At 39.7% G+C, this 15039-nt stretch overlaps 1 protein-coding gene across 2 annotated transcripts in view; it reads left to right on the forward strand.

The window, feature by feature from the left end:
• The window catches only part of arfgef2 (ADP-ribosylation factor guanine nucleotide-exchange factor 2 (brefeldin A-inhibited)), a 28255-nt gene extending 15773 nt beyond the window's left edge, over positions 1–12482 (forward strand). The window contains exons 22-39 of one of the 2 annotated variants that reach the window (XM_053424561.1): positions 525–672; positions 1447–1543; positions 1683–1723; positions 1815–1984; positions 2591–2742; positions 2863–3035; positions 3495–3655; positions 3798–3928; positions 4895–5024; positions 5185–5320; positions 6781–6919; positions 7175–7232; positions 7415–7523; positions 7663–7799; positions 8312–8483; positions 9078–9216; positions 10017–10134; positions 10824–12482. In XM_053424561.1, coding sequence (XP_053280536.1) covers positions 525–672; positions 1447–1543; positions 1683–1723; positions 1815–1984; positions 2591–2742; positions 2863–3035; positions 3495–3655; positions 3798–3928; positions 4895–5024; positions 5185–5320; positions 6781–6919; positions 7175–7232; positions 7415–7523; positions 7663–7799; positions 8312–8483; positions 9078–9216; positions 10017–10134; positions 10824–10988 — 2376 coding nt within the window. In that variant the 3' untranslated portion in view covers positions 10989–12482. The remainder of the gene's footprint in view (positions 1–524; positions 673–1446; positions 1544–1682; positions 1724–1814; positions 1985–2590; positions 2743–2862; positions 3036–3494; positions 3656–3797; positions 3929–4894; positions 5025–5184; positions 5321–6780; positions 6920–7174; positions 7233–7414; positions 7524–7662; positions 7800–8311; positions 8484–9077; positions 9217–10016; positions 10135–10823) is intronic. The other variant, XM_053424562.1, reaches the window with a different exon arrangement.
• Positions 12483–15039: the final 2557 nt, after the last annotated feature.

A 15039-nucleotide genomic window follows, 5' to 3' on the forward strand; every position in this document is an offset into this window, starting at 1 on the left:
CAACCGTAATGATTTGATAATGAAACATCATAGTTACTGCTCCTCATGTAATTTGCATGAATGAAAGCTGTGGAAAGAAAGCTCTGCTCATTGCAGGGTCGTTCATTCATTCAGTGTTTAATATGTATTTTTAAATTGATTTAAAATTGCAAAACAAAGGTTGATTGGATAGAGCTGTCAAAATTTAAAAAAATGTAATACATTCATTTTTAAGCTGCACAACACAAATAGTTTTACAGTGTTTTTCTTATGGGCTTTTGCAAATAAGTTATAATGAAATGTCATTATCAGTATATTTTTGCAACCTAGATATGTTGTTACTTAATGTTACACATTTCTGCTGTTTTCGACTTATCTAATCTTCCCACTGTTCTCTTCTTCCATCTTCCCTAATATTTCAAACTGCTACAGATTCCTCTAAAATACGAGGTCATGTCTCATATAAAATGCATTCAAAACGTTATTATTCATCGCAACAGTTTGAATAACATAGAGGTTATTTGTGGTTTCTATCTGTGTTATAGATTCTGAGGTGTATCAGCCAGCTGGAGCTCGCCCAGTTGATCGGCACAGGGGTGAAGACGCGCTACATCTCAGGGGTGGTGCGGGACAAAGAGGGCGGCATTAAGGGCTTACCGTCTGGCACAGAAGAGTTCATGCCATTGGGCCTGGGTAAGGCGTGCAAAAAACTTCTACTCTAAATTTAACCCGTAACCTAATATCTCCAGTGTTCATTGTTTATGCAGAAACAACGACACTGTCTGAAAATAACTTGCAACATATGGTGCTGGATAACAACGCAATCTAAAAGTTAAGCATTGTTTGAACATCCACCTAAAACCTGAGGGTTTTCTGAAGCAGATAGATACATGAAATTAAAGAAGCTAACATTTTATATCTTAAACATTTGGCTTTCATTGTAAATCATCATCGTTTCCCCAAAGCTCGTGAACATTTAAAAAAAAAAGCAACAAACCACGCAGACTCTGATTCCCCTTTTTCCTCCTCCTCAAGCATGTCTCTTACCAACTGAGTCTCAGGTCAGCAGAACATCGTCTGGGTCTGAGTCTTCATTGTTATTTTCATTGTTGTTTTCCTCAATGAAACTCTACTATACACAGCTTCAACTTCGCTCATCTCATTCAGATCGCCAGCCATTGTCTGAAACACTAATATCGAAGAGAGATAACAAACCACATTTCCCATAATGTATTTAACCTTTCAGCACATATCATCCAGTTCTAAAGGGACAAGTTCAAATGTCACACAGGGTCTTAAATGCATAAACCATATATTTTGCATCCAGTCTAATGAATTAAAACAGCAAACACAATCATTCTGCACTAAAGCCTTGTTCAGTGTGCTTTTAAAAGTCTGACAAACCTTTCGTCTGTGTCTGATGCCTGACTGAACATTAACCTGTATTCAATGGGTTTGCTGTTGCAGGAAACCTGGTGGGAAGTCAGGACAAGAGACAGATGGCTCATATCCAGGAGTCAGTAGGAGAGACCAGCTCTCAGAGTGTGGTGGTGGCTGTGGACAGGTGAGACAAAATACTCACAAGGGAGCCCACATACAGAATATCAATACCATAAGTGCATGATCTATATACACTATATAATTTGTAATGAATGAGCTTTTCTATTCCCTACAAATACTGAAGGTGTTTTTTTTGTTTGCAGGATCTTCACTGGTTCGACCAGACTAGATGGAAATGCAATTGGTTAGTGTGGCATTCTTCGGTTCTCACATCTCTGTCCATCTTTTAAAAGTAAGAGAAGTTATTCACAGTGTTGCCATGTGATTGTTTCTAGTGGACTTTGTGCGGTGGTTGTGTGCCGTGTCTATGGATGAGCTGGCCTCGACACACCAGCCAAGAATGTTCAGCTTGCAGAAGATTGTGGAGATTTCCTACTACAACATGAACCGCATCAGATTGCAGTGGTCTCGAATCTGGCAGGTCATAGGAGACCACTTTAACAAGGTCAGTGAACAAAGTTTGGAGAATTGTTAATCAGACACGAGTAGGAGCTGCTTTTAGTGAGTGGTGTAGCAGACAGTAGCAGGGTGATGAGGTTTTCTTTTGTTGGTGCTCCATGCCGCTCTGTGCACTTAATGTTGTCCTGCAGTGCCCCCCTGAGGAATCAGATTTATAACAGTGGTCTGAGAGCTCTGTAATTGTGTCTACTCAGCGTGTATGCAGTATCCGGGTGGGAAACATTTATTTTAAAATGTACTTAGGTAGGACATGTTTCGGTCTTGAAGATGTATATTTATGTTGGTCTGTGTTTTGCCTCATTAGTGTTGTTTTCACTGTCTGCTACTTCAGCACCAATCAGCACAAAGAGTCTGATAATGGCCAGTGAACACAACAGAGTGGTTAATTGCTAAAGAGCCTGATAATTCGCCTCAGCGGCTGAGCTTTAAATCACCAGCCAGATCAGCTCTAAGTGTTGTATTTACTACTTGTTGTGCCCGTAGATAGCCTGAAAATTTAAGTATCGCGGTTTAAACATGATTGTAAACTCGGAAAGTAACAAAAACACTATAAGTCCATTTAATCCATGGCTGATTTATGTGTCTCTTGCAGGTGGGTTGCAACCCCAATGAGGATGTAGCCATTTTTGCCGTGGACTCACTGAGGCAGCTCTCCATGAAGTTCTTGGAGAAAGGAGAGCTGGCCAATTTCCGCTTCCAGAAAGACTTCCTCAGGCCGTTTGAGCACATCATGAAGAAGAACAGGTAGATAAAACATTTTTATTTATATCATTGTGTGTTATTTACACTAGAAATGTGGAACAAAGTAGAGGTTTGTTAATCAAATTTGAAACTATTAATTTGATGTTCTGCACCATGTGATAGGTCCCCCACTATCAGAGACATGGTGATTAGGTGTGTGGCTCAGATGGTCAACTCCCAAGCAGCCAACATCCGTTCAGGCTGGAAGAACATCTTCTCAGTGTTTCACCAGGCAGCCGCCGACCATGACGAGACTATTGTGGAGCTTGCCTTCCAGACCACTGGGCACATTGTCAGTGAGTACAGCTGCGTTCAGATCCACAGTGAACACTACTTCCTGTTCAGGAAATGTCGGTTCAGAAAACTTCCCTTCACTAACACACAAAGTAACGTCCCACACGTTGACATCACTTCCTCTGTGTGTTGCTCTGGTGACATAAACACATCAGATACCTTCTGCTGCTACTGTTGAAATATAATGCTACACCAATAAACTAAAATACAGATTAGATGGCCTATTGAAACCAAAACTGATACCATTACTAAACCTCTTGTGATTGGAATGTGTGAAAAATTGGATATGTTGAATTTATATGTACATTGTCCATTTTGGCTGAGACGCCTATAAGCCAACTTACAGAGGTTGTGATGTGTCAAGCCAGCAGTGAGACATACTGTCAGTTTTGCTTTAGCCTTTATAAGGCTAGTCTGTTTTTGATTTCTTACTTTCCTTCTCTACATCACTCCTCCCTCAGCAAACACTTTCCAGGAGCACTTTGCAGCTGCTATAGATTCGTTCCAAGATGCAGTGAAGTGCTTGTCCGAGTTTGTTTGCAACGCAGCTTTTCCTGACACCAGCATGGAGGCTATCAGACTCATCCGGCACTGTGCTAAATACGTCTCAGAAAGACCACAGGTAGGAGCAGCTGACTTGTGACAATACCAGTTCAATAAAATGGCAACTGTGACAAAATATCTCACTCACTATGTGGTTTCTTCAGGACTTATGATGTAATATTTCACTTGATGATTTTGTGTCACACTCTGTGTCTGCCCAGGCTCTGAGGGAATACACCAGTGATGACATGAATGTTGCCCCGGGGGATCGGGTGTGGGTTCGTGGCTGGTTTCCCATTCTGTTCGAGCTTTCTTGTATCATCAACCGCTGCAAGCTGGATGTTCGGACCAGGTACATAAACAGTTCATCGGTGGAGTGTAGCTCACACTGTTGTTCTTAACAATGTTCACTTAATTCCATATACTAATTCCATATACTAATTTCAGAAATCTGTCAGTCTGTCTGTATCTGGAACACATATAGCAAGAACCTTCTGACTTATCAGCTTCACACTTGGTGTGTGTATTGTTAGGCGCCCAAGTTAGTGCAGCGTCGAAATTGGTGTGATTTGGACATGTGATACATTAATTATTAATAAGATTAAACATCTATGGAACTGACGACGATTACTTGATTATTAGCATAATTGCTATTTTAATAGTCGTTTCATTGGCTTAATCATACAAGAAAAAACTGAGTGGTTCCAGTTGGTCTTTAAATGTGAGGATTTGCTGCTTTACTGTATTTATTTATTTTTTGAAATAAGTATCTTGTGGTTTGGGACTTACTACACAAAGGGGAAAAAGACCTTTGAGGTCTTTATCTTCAACCTCAGGCCATGTTAACATTTTCACAATCAATTATTTTTTTAAATAAATGACGGATTAATCAATGATATTTATCTTTAGTTAACATTAAGAAAACTAACAAGTAACTCATTTCTTACCCAGTATCAGTTGTTAGTCAGAATAGATTGGAATAGACCCTCTGATTTGTTACTGCCCAGCAAATCATCATCATTTTATGCAGCTCCGTAATGCACACACACAAAATACAGAAATATGATCAATATAATGTATGAAAGATGAAAAAACAGACACATAGATACAATGTTCTCCACTCAAATAGCATGCACATTTAAAAAATAAATTGTAACAGTTGTTTCCTTAATACAAATATTACATTTTGACTGAAGATCTACATGCATGTAGAATGCGGCATGATATCACAAAGGATGTATCATTGTAGTGGTAGTCATGTTTCCCCTTGCCACTCATCAGTCTGATGAGGCTTTCACTGTTTCTTTGCTTCTGACAGAGGTCTCACGGTCATGTTTGAGATCATGAAGAGTTACGGCCACACCTTCGAGAACCACTGGTGGCATGACCTCTTCAGAATCGTCTTCCGCATCTTTGACAACATGAAGCTCCCTGAGCAGCAAACAGAGGTCAGAGCTCACTGGTTGTTCATGTTTTAAACAAGCAGCTGAACTATTTGAAGGATATCCTCCTCTGGGATTTGGAGAGGCAGGAGTCTTCAGTTGCTGTCAACAGTTGTATGCACTTTTAGAAAACACCTGATCCTGTTTGTTTGTTGTTTGCTTGTAGAAAACCGAGTGGATGACAACAACATGCAACCACGCGCTGTACGCCATCTGTGACGTGTTCACTCAGTTCTATGAGCCTCTCAGTGAAATCCTGCTCGTTGACATTTTCACACAGCTACAGTGGTGTGTCAGACAAGGTGGGTGTTTAAATTCATGCAGCGTAGAGCAGAAACACATTATTTTCGTGCTCCTATGGCAGAAAAGGAACACATAACTATGTATTATATCAGATTTTATACACCAGATACTTTGCTACTGTCCTGATCAGCTATTGTGTATAAGCAGTAAAAAATTACTGAGGGGAGTGCAGAGGGGTAGAAACTAAGCTTCCCCTTTCCTCAGCATTCTGCTTCCCTTCAAATTTCCTCAGCATGATTAATATTTTCACTAGACTCGGAGATTGTGAAAGAGACTTTCTATATAGACCAGACAACTCCTGATAATATGGTGCTCATGCCAAAATATTAAGCATTTCATAATTTGTGAAACATCTCCTTAAGTATAAGTTATTTATTATTATTAACATTAACATACTCCACAGCCCTCATTTTAACATGGGGGGCATACTGATCTTCTGATATTCCAGCTCTAACATGACATGTGGTCTAAATAGTTTACTATTCTTTCAAACTTTTTTTTGTTCTTGTAATATTACACCATGTCTCTCGTAAAATTATGACATTTGTCTTGTAATATTCATATAATATTACGTCAGTTTGCAGTCTCGTCATTACCGACTAAAGGTGCATTGATAATTAAAGGTGTTGTAGATCTCTATTAATTGAACAGTTGCAGAGGTTCAAGTAACTTCGGAGTTTCTGCAAATATAGTAAAATGCTTTGTCTTGGTAACCAGTTAGTGGATTACATGGGCCATCCTGAGGCTGAAACTCTATATCCGTTTCCCCACCCCAGATTGTAAGATCAGATGACATATGAATATTATATGATGAAATATAATATAAATCAGATAAGAAAAAGTTAGATGTCTCCTCTCCAACTATTCAAGCTACCCTCCCTTCAGCAAAAGAAAAAATGGGTAATCTTTCCCACCTACAGATTCCCATATAGTCCCACAATTCATGTCTGTAAAGAAATGTTTTGCCTTTTACTAGTTGGGGGACAGTAGACAGCAGCCAGTGAAATGCAAGAACAGCTTAGGCCACCAGGCAGGACAGTGTAATTGATTAATCCATTTAAATACCAAAACAAGAATTTCAATTTTAATTTAAACAAAGCACAATTCGACTTTGATCTGTGCCATATATTATTGATGAAAAAATTAAGTTATGTAATAAGCAGTGTGCTTGAAATTTTGTTGTATTCATTTGAGAAAAAAATTTGTTCAAAGATAATTTTATGTTTCCACTATAAAAATATATCTAACCCTTCTCTGAATTAACTTGATGGTTAAAAAACGTTTAGAATCTCTTATCCACAGTATACAGTCCCTGCTGTTAATCAACCTGAGCTTCCAACAGTGCAGTGCGATTACAAGTTTTACATTACTTAAAGACACAACTATCTCCCTTTGTCTCAACCCAAAGCGTTCAGTGCTCGTACGAAGCAGCTGTGAAGTCATTCTCTTTCTTTTACAGACAACGAGCAACTGGCTCGATCAGGAACTAACTGTCTGGAGAACCTGGTGATTCTGAACGGGGAGAAGTTCAGCCCAGAGGTCTGGAAAATCACCTGTTCCTGTATGTTGGAGATCTTCCAAAACACCAGCCCTCACGCGTAAGTCCCCAACCACTGTTGTAGACTTCAGGTCGGATCGGTTTCTATTACAGCTGTTGAACAATGTTGATGTAAGAATGAAATTCAGTCCTGTGTTTGATTAATTGAAGGTAAATTTAACTGTTACTATGAAAACGGCACTGCAGAGTTTAGAACTTATGGCTGTTGTATTTACATTGCTGTTGTTTAATGCTGTGACAGGATGTAAGTTACAGCACCTGATTCTCAAATCATTGCGTTTGCTTTTCACATCAGTTTGTTGACTTGGAGACCGGCTGGACAGGATGAGGAAACTGCTGATGGGAAGCACTTTGTAAGAAAACAAATAAATTCACTCAGAGACTATACAACGATTCCATTTAACATATGCTTTGCAGATGCTGCCTACTTGGTCTGGAACATGATATGCAACTGTTGGCTAATGAAAGGATTGTTTTATTTCCATGATGTATCTGAAGGATGGCACTGAATGATTTTGCTAATCTAAATCTGCAGGATGCTGATTTCGACAGTCAGTCCCAGAGCAGCTACGACAGAGCTCTGTCAGAGAGAGGACACAGTCAGATGTCCAGTGATGACACCTGGAAGGGAAAGTCCAATGCTCGTGAGTACATGGAATGCACAAGCACACATTAATTTATGTCGTTGTCCAACCCATATTCAAAACAAACCTGTAAATCAGAAAATATGAGTTCTAAACTCAAATCAGATTTGTTGATGTAGCTGTTTTTGTGCTACATGAGTTTCAGACCAGAAACTATTTGCTGGGCTGCTGATCAAATGTGTGGTACAGCTCGAACTAATCCAGACCATAGACAACATAGTCTTCTACCCAGCAACCAGCAAGAAGGAAGATGCTGAGAACATGGCTGCTGCACAGGTTTGTGACGACAGCTTCTGTGAAATGCTGCCCTCTAATCTGAATGAAGACCTTAAGTGTCACATAAAAATCCACTCCAAAACTTAAGCATTGTTTGAAAACAACCACCTAAAACCTTTAGGTTTACAAAAAACTTTTTTTCTCAGCCTCTGACACATGAGAGACATGAAATAAAAAAAATTGTATAGCTTAAACATTTGTAAATAATTGCCTTTTCCCTAAACTAACAGACAACCTACATTAGTATGTATTGAAGCCAATCATGATCTATTTCTTCCATTACATGTAAGAAAATCTTACATGGAGGATAAGACACACATCTTATCTGGCTCTAAAGGGAAAAGCACATAAACGCCAGTCTTAGAGGGATAAATACACACACATCCAGTGGAAAAGGGTTAAATGAGGAGACAATCAACTTTTGATTAAATATCAGATCAGGACTAATGAAACTTATGAAAGTCTCAGTTATTCCTATAGCCTAAGTTGTCCCGACACTTCCCTCCCTTCAGAGAGATGCTCTGGAAGAGTCGGACGGTGTAGAGCTGGGTCCAGATCAGGGTATGTACAGTCATATGACCTCTGCACACCTCTTCAAGCTGCTAGACTGTCTGCTGGAGTCACACACCTTCGCCAAGGACTTCAACTCCAACAACGAACAGAGGACGGCACTCTGGAGGGCAGGTAAATAGAATCATATAATCATCTCTTTATATTTTGAACTTCTTCTGTATGAGGTCATGTGACTGTAAAATCTGTTTTCATCTGGACTGAATTCTTTGTACTACTGGTAGACTGATAGGACAGAGGTTTTTTGATGTCATTAAAACAAAAGAAAGGACATCACTCTTAGGGGGGGGGGGGGGGGGGGGGGGTTCAGTAATTTCGGGGACATTTTGTGTCTTTATTGGAAAGTTAACAGAAGAGAAATGCCAGGATTCAGCGATGCATTTCAATGATGAAACATCCACATTTTCTATATAACTGCTGATGGCTGCTTTTTCATCAATTAATGCAATCAGTTAGACAAACATGAATAGAGGTTTTCAATTAAAAAATCTGACAGTAGTAATAAGTGTATGACAGTGGTCAGTGCTCTCCACACTGATTTGACATTCTTTTGGTTAGGTCTTGTTTGCTACAGCTAGGAGTTATGATGTATAACATAGATCTGTGATGATGCAGTCACAGTGTTGGATCTCAGGCAATGCATTGGCCCCTTTTAGTTGTTCTGGGTTTCTTGATTTTAACAATCATCACCTTTCTCTTTGCCATCAGGGTTTAAAGGGAAATCCAAACCCAACTTGTTGAAGCAGGAAACCAGCAGTCTTGCATGCAGCCTGAGGATCTTGTTCAAGATGTACTCTGACCCTCAGCTGAAGGACTCGTGGCCTGACATCCAGACACGCCTGCTGCTGTGAGAACAACCTACAACACCATCTTTGTTAAAACGACCAACATTTCACTATAAGATAAAGCTTGTTTGTTATTTTTTTTCAAGATGATACCGAAACCAACGATATCTTTGAGTTCTTTTCAGTACCACCAAAAAGTTGTCACAAAAGAATAAGTAGAATTTTTTCAATAAGGCTACAAATTTCCTAAAACAGTTGGGTGCTGTAGTTCCTACATAAAATTACTCAAACAGACATAACGGCACCGATTCATACATGCTTGGTTCACTAATGAGTATTTACAGCAGCAGCACAGTGTATGTGAGCTGTAATATATTGGATAGCCCATTCTCACTATAATGAGACTCACTAATGTATTTTCAGTAGACAACAAAAGAACTAGATATATATATCAGGTTTGGATACAAAATACTAAAAATAGAATATATGGTACTTAACCTGTGTAAAGTGCAGCACTGGCGTTGTTCTGTGTCGTGTTAGCTGTGTTTTGACACAAGGCTCATACTTCAATATAGATTTATGAACTGTACGTGTATGTTAGTAGAATTTACTGACATGTGAGAGGGTGGCACAAATCACTGTGTTGTGTTTGTCGCTGAGCAGCTGCACTCGTTGACTCATTTATTACATCGGGAATGCATTTGGGTGGTGTTAATCATTAAGGCGTCCTTGATCTTCTTCTCTACAATAATAATACTTTTACAGAAGCGGTTTTGATAGAGACAGAATCCCTCTGTCTGTTCCGTGTTTGGAATATGTCATTATGATGTCAATAATATGGGCCTTGTTTCGTCTCCGTCAGGGTGTGTAGCGAAGCTCTGGCCTACTTCATCAGTCTGACCTCAGAGAGCCACAGAGAAGCCTGGAACAGCCTGCTCATGCTGCTGCTCACCAGGACGCTACGGATGCCCGATGATAAGGCAGGAACATGCACACACACATTCAGATAAAGACATTCGCAGTAAACTTTCAACTACACATGTCCAGCTGTGATTAGATCTGAACTAGGATCAGAAATGAAAGAGAGACTCACGGCTCTCTGTGGAAAAACTTATGGGATTTAAATTGTATGAGGTAATTATATATCCTCTTTTAGTTTCATATTTTGTGATGTTAAACACAAGCAAGCTGACACCATTGTGTGTCACTCTGTTAGTGCATAATTCGTGGATGAGTCATGGCAGCCAATGACTCAGTGGAATTTTTGTACATATTCAGGGCATTTTAGGCCAAAACTTCCCAGCATGTAGCTTGAAGCAGCAGGAAATATTGGCACAATGCTGCCAGCTACAAAAAGAACGTGCCACACAAAACACTGCATCAACAAAAATGAAAACACTATTGTTGTAGTAGACCGGTCTGCACCATTCTGTTGTGCAGGGATTGCTGTGAGTTTTGGGAAAGTGTGTTGAGTGAATTTGCCTTTATAAGCAGAAAGCTTTCAGCTATAATACATAGATTTAAACTCTGTACTGTGAACGCTGTGGTCCCAGCAGGGTCCATACATCCCAGTGGAACCACCCCCTCCTTTTGGTGGTTGAATTTTTTGAAAAATAATTAGCAGAGGTTCAACGTGATTTACATGTTTCATTTTCTCCTTTATTTCCAGTTCAAGCCCCATGCTTCCTGCTACTACCCCCAGCTGTGTGAAATGATGCAGTTTGACCTGATCCCTGAACTGCGGGCTGTCCTCAGGCGTTTCTTCCTGCGCATCGGCTCTGTCTTCCACATCGCTGCTCCAGAGGGGGCCTCTGCTCGGTCTCCTGTACCCTAGATTGGGTGGATGCAGAAAGGAGTGTAGGAAGCAATGGAAATTATGGAGGTGGACATGACATATAAGAGACTTTTAATCTGTCTCTTGGGCTGGAGACAGATTACAGAGGGACTACAATGTCCGCAGGAAGATAACAAAGACTGTAGCTTTTCCCACTCAGATCAGGACTCTGCATTAAAGTGGTCAGCTTTTCTACCACACTCAGTTTGTAGAAAAGTCTTCACCCTGTACTTCCTCCCTTCTTTCTCTCTGGGATGAACAGCACTGTGACCAGCTCTCTCTGCTGACTGTTGTCAATCGTCATCCCCTGACTCATCTCAAACTGTAATGACTAGAAAAGAAGTGTACACAGATAATTTATTGATATTGTTGCGAGCCCTGTACCTGATTTTTCTTTATTTAATACTCAACAAAAGAGAGTATATCTACATGCTGAAAGCAAGTGAAGTACACCATGAATTTGATGAATCTTTTATTTGATCTTTGCGAAAATCTGTGTTGGCCGCCTGTGCCTGTTAGAAAATGATGACACCATCAGTGTCGCCCTTCTTGTGATTTTGGTGATCGAATCAAAAATGTTGTAATATCCATCGTGTACCACAACCCAAAGCATTGTTTGTCACTTTAATGTTTATGTTCCTTGTTATTTGTGTGTTATTTGGTTGCGGGCTCTTTCCATGTAGCAGAGACTGAAACTCTCATCTGCATCTCTTATCATTATCAGAGGTCGAATGCAGCTTTGCTTTGGAGTTTCTCTGTGACACAACCGTCCTGTCATCTTTATCATTCTTGCCTGTCAATGAGATTTTACTTATTTATTTTTGCTCATTTTCTTTCATTTGTTTTACGATACTGTTTCCGGGATAATTGCTGGTTTACAATGAAATGATGGTAGAAGGACTCTTATCATACATTCCTTCATGTGTTGACCCAAGAAGCCTTAACACTGAAGGATTTAACACGGAGTCAACTGCTCCTGGTTTGCAAACCCTCCCACTAATCCACCAGTCAGCTCTACTCCACCCTCGCCTGTTGCAGACAGTGTGCTCATGTATGAACACCACCCAGGGGGCCGACCTACTCTGGCTGGCTGGAATGCTCATCAGTGTTTTGTCAGATTCAACAGAAGAATTGGGAACAGAGCAAAACCAAAGCTCGCATCTACAGAGGCACTGGAATCTCTGCGCCCTGGATCCTTGGTAGTTTATTCCATGCCTTTTTTTAAAAGAAGGATGTATGTAATTATTTTAAGTGCATTTAAATATTTTTTGAGAAGCATTCCTGTCCGCGCAACTATGGATGTCTAATTTTCTTCCCTTAAGCTAGGGAATATATAAATATATATATATACAGTAAATGGGAAAAAATGCCGACTGTAAAGTTTTCAGTGTAAGATACAGAGAAAAGAAAGTGCTATACAGTTCTATACATAATATTGTGATGTAATCTTTCAAGCATTTGGTGAAGTAATCAATAAACCTGAATTCTGATCCACTCCAGTGACCATTGATTAAGTTTTTAAATGGTGTAATAACATTAACAATCAATCTTTTCCAGACTGAGATGATGTGCATGCTGGCTGGTAAAGCTTTCTGTGGCTGGAAGGAGCAGTCATTAGTTCTACTTGAACTCTTTCCTCAAATCAAAATGAGAGTTGCTTAAGGGCACTAAGGCCAGTCTGCATGTTTGCTGATCAACTTTGTATAAGCAATACTAACAAATAAGTTTTACGTAATCATTCAAAAGAAAAAGTCTGACAGGAGATGAAGGGGATAGCAGTGGCAATTGTAATATTGTCAGTTATAGTGGTATATGTGAGTTGGCATATTGTAAATCTAGTGTTGATCATAATCCACAATCTGCGGCCCACTGAAAACAGTCCACCATCACCTTCATCTTCTGCAAGTCTTGTCTGCTCTCCACTTGATTCTCCTTTGCCCTCAGAGCTGCAAGGTACAGTGGAAAATGTATCAGCTGTGGGTCATTAATCGTGTGTGCCATTATGGTCTCTTCCTCGATTTACTGCACTGTTGAGTTTAGTTGTTACTCTGAATATGCTATCCCTTTAAAATGGTTAATATCATACACTAGCTATATGCAAAACCCTTCTAATGAACAACATGGGTAGAAAATCCCCCATATTCATAACACAGGAAATGAATATGGGCTATGTTGTTCATGCATGACTGGGTGATTCTTTGCTATATTCTTTCATAGCTTATTCTTCTTTCTTCATATAGGAGAAGGCTCCTTTGATGACTTTGAAGATGAGTCTTCAAAGTCATCAAAAGATTCCCAGACACCCACAACTCCAGCTAGATCCTGTAGATTAGAACATAGTCAGGTTCTCAGCATCAGAGATTTCAGACTCAGCATCAAGACCAAGAATTGCCTGCTCATCTTCTTCATCCTGTTCCTTAAACAGCATCTTTATGAACATGTCAACCATAAACAACTTACCAACCATAAGTCGGAAATGATTGTGAATACTAACACTCTGGATAAATAAAATCAAAGACATATTTTCAAATGCACATCATCAGTCTATTAAGTACATACTACTATATTTCAAGTTTTTTATTTGTGATTCTATCTTTCATTAGCTAGCCAGAAATGAAGCTAGCCAGGTAACAGCTAGTTAGTATTGTACATATTTCTATTTCTCAATAGTAATTGATTGCAAAATAAGTTTACATGCATCCAATGTGCAAAGGCAGCTGTGTGAAAATAATGGTAGGTGTACCGTAGTATTGGCCATTTTTTACTCGTGTGTGTCAAAGTGATGTAGAAATACTGAATTTACGTTTGTTTGTAAAGTAAGAAAGGGAAAAGGGAAATAATGATTTGTAGTAATCAAAAGTCATTTAATGAATACCCGGAATATCAAATGGTAAAATACATTTTTTTCAAACATATAGCAAAGAAACACTCATGCATGAAATAATGTAGGAAATTAATAGGGATCATTCTTGAGCCATGTTGTGCATTAGAAGGATAGTGGTACAAAAAAAATATGTATATAAAAAGGAAAAAAGGAAAAATTTAATAAGGATTTGTGGTGATCAAAAACAAATTAATTGGGGAATACATGAAATGTTGATTGATGAAATTCATGCACTGATTGACTTCAACTGTGCCCCCCCCCCCCCCCCCCCCCCCCAACAAGCTCTGAGATGAGGAAGGCCATCAAGGCATTGCGACGTGGCAAAGCAGCAGGGCCAGATGACATCCCATCAGAGGCTCTACAAGCGGATCTCAACACCTCAACCACCATGCTCCACCAGCTAATAAAGACCATATGGTCTATGGCTAGCCTTAGAATCATTATTGAGCAGTCCATAGAATGGCAAACACCTGTTTATGTCAATTTCATAGACTTTGAAAAGGCATTTGACAGTGTAAACTGTGAAATGCTATGGAAACTCGTGGCACACTATGGAATCCCCCCAAAGTATATAATCACATCATTAATAACATGTACTGGGACATGCAATGCAACGTACTCTTCCAGGGATGCGCACAAGAAAAATTACAAGTGCTCACCGTCGTGAAAAAGGGCTGCCTGCTTTCCTCTTTCCTCTTCCTTCTGTGCATTGACTGGATCACGATACAATCAACCCACAATAAAGGACTGGTATCCAGTGGAGTCTGACAGAACATCTGGAGGACCTCCACTTTGCGGATGACATCGCACTACTCTCCCATAGCCACTAACAGATGCAGGACAAATCCAAACTGCTAGGAAATACTGCAGCTGGACTTGGACTCAAAATAAATGGACCGAAAATCAAAGTAATGCGGATAAACACCAAGAACATGGACCCAATAGCCATCGGGGACCAGACGCTGGAAGAGGTTGACAAATTCACCTACCTGGGAAATGTGATAGCCGTTGATGGTGGGACAGAGGAGGACGTGAAGACAAGAATTGGGAAAGCAAGAACAACATTCAACATTTTAAACAAAATTTGGAAAAGTAAAAAAAATTCTCCCTCAAGACGGAACTTCAAATATTCAACTCCAACGTTAAAACCGTGCTGCTCTATGGCTC

This window comes from Pleuronectes platessa, chromosome 6 (assembly GCF_947347685.1).
Source record: "Pleuronectes platessa chromosome 6, fPlePla1.1, whole genome shotgun sequence".
NCBI lineage: Eukaryota > Metazoa > Chordata > Actinopteri > Pleuronectiformes > Pleuronectidae > Pleuronectes > Pleuronectes platessa.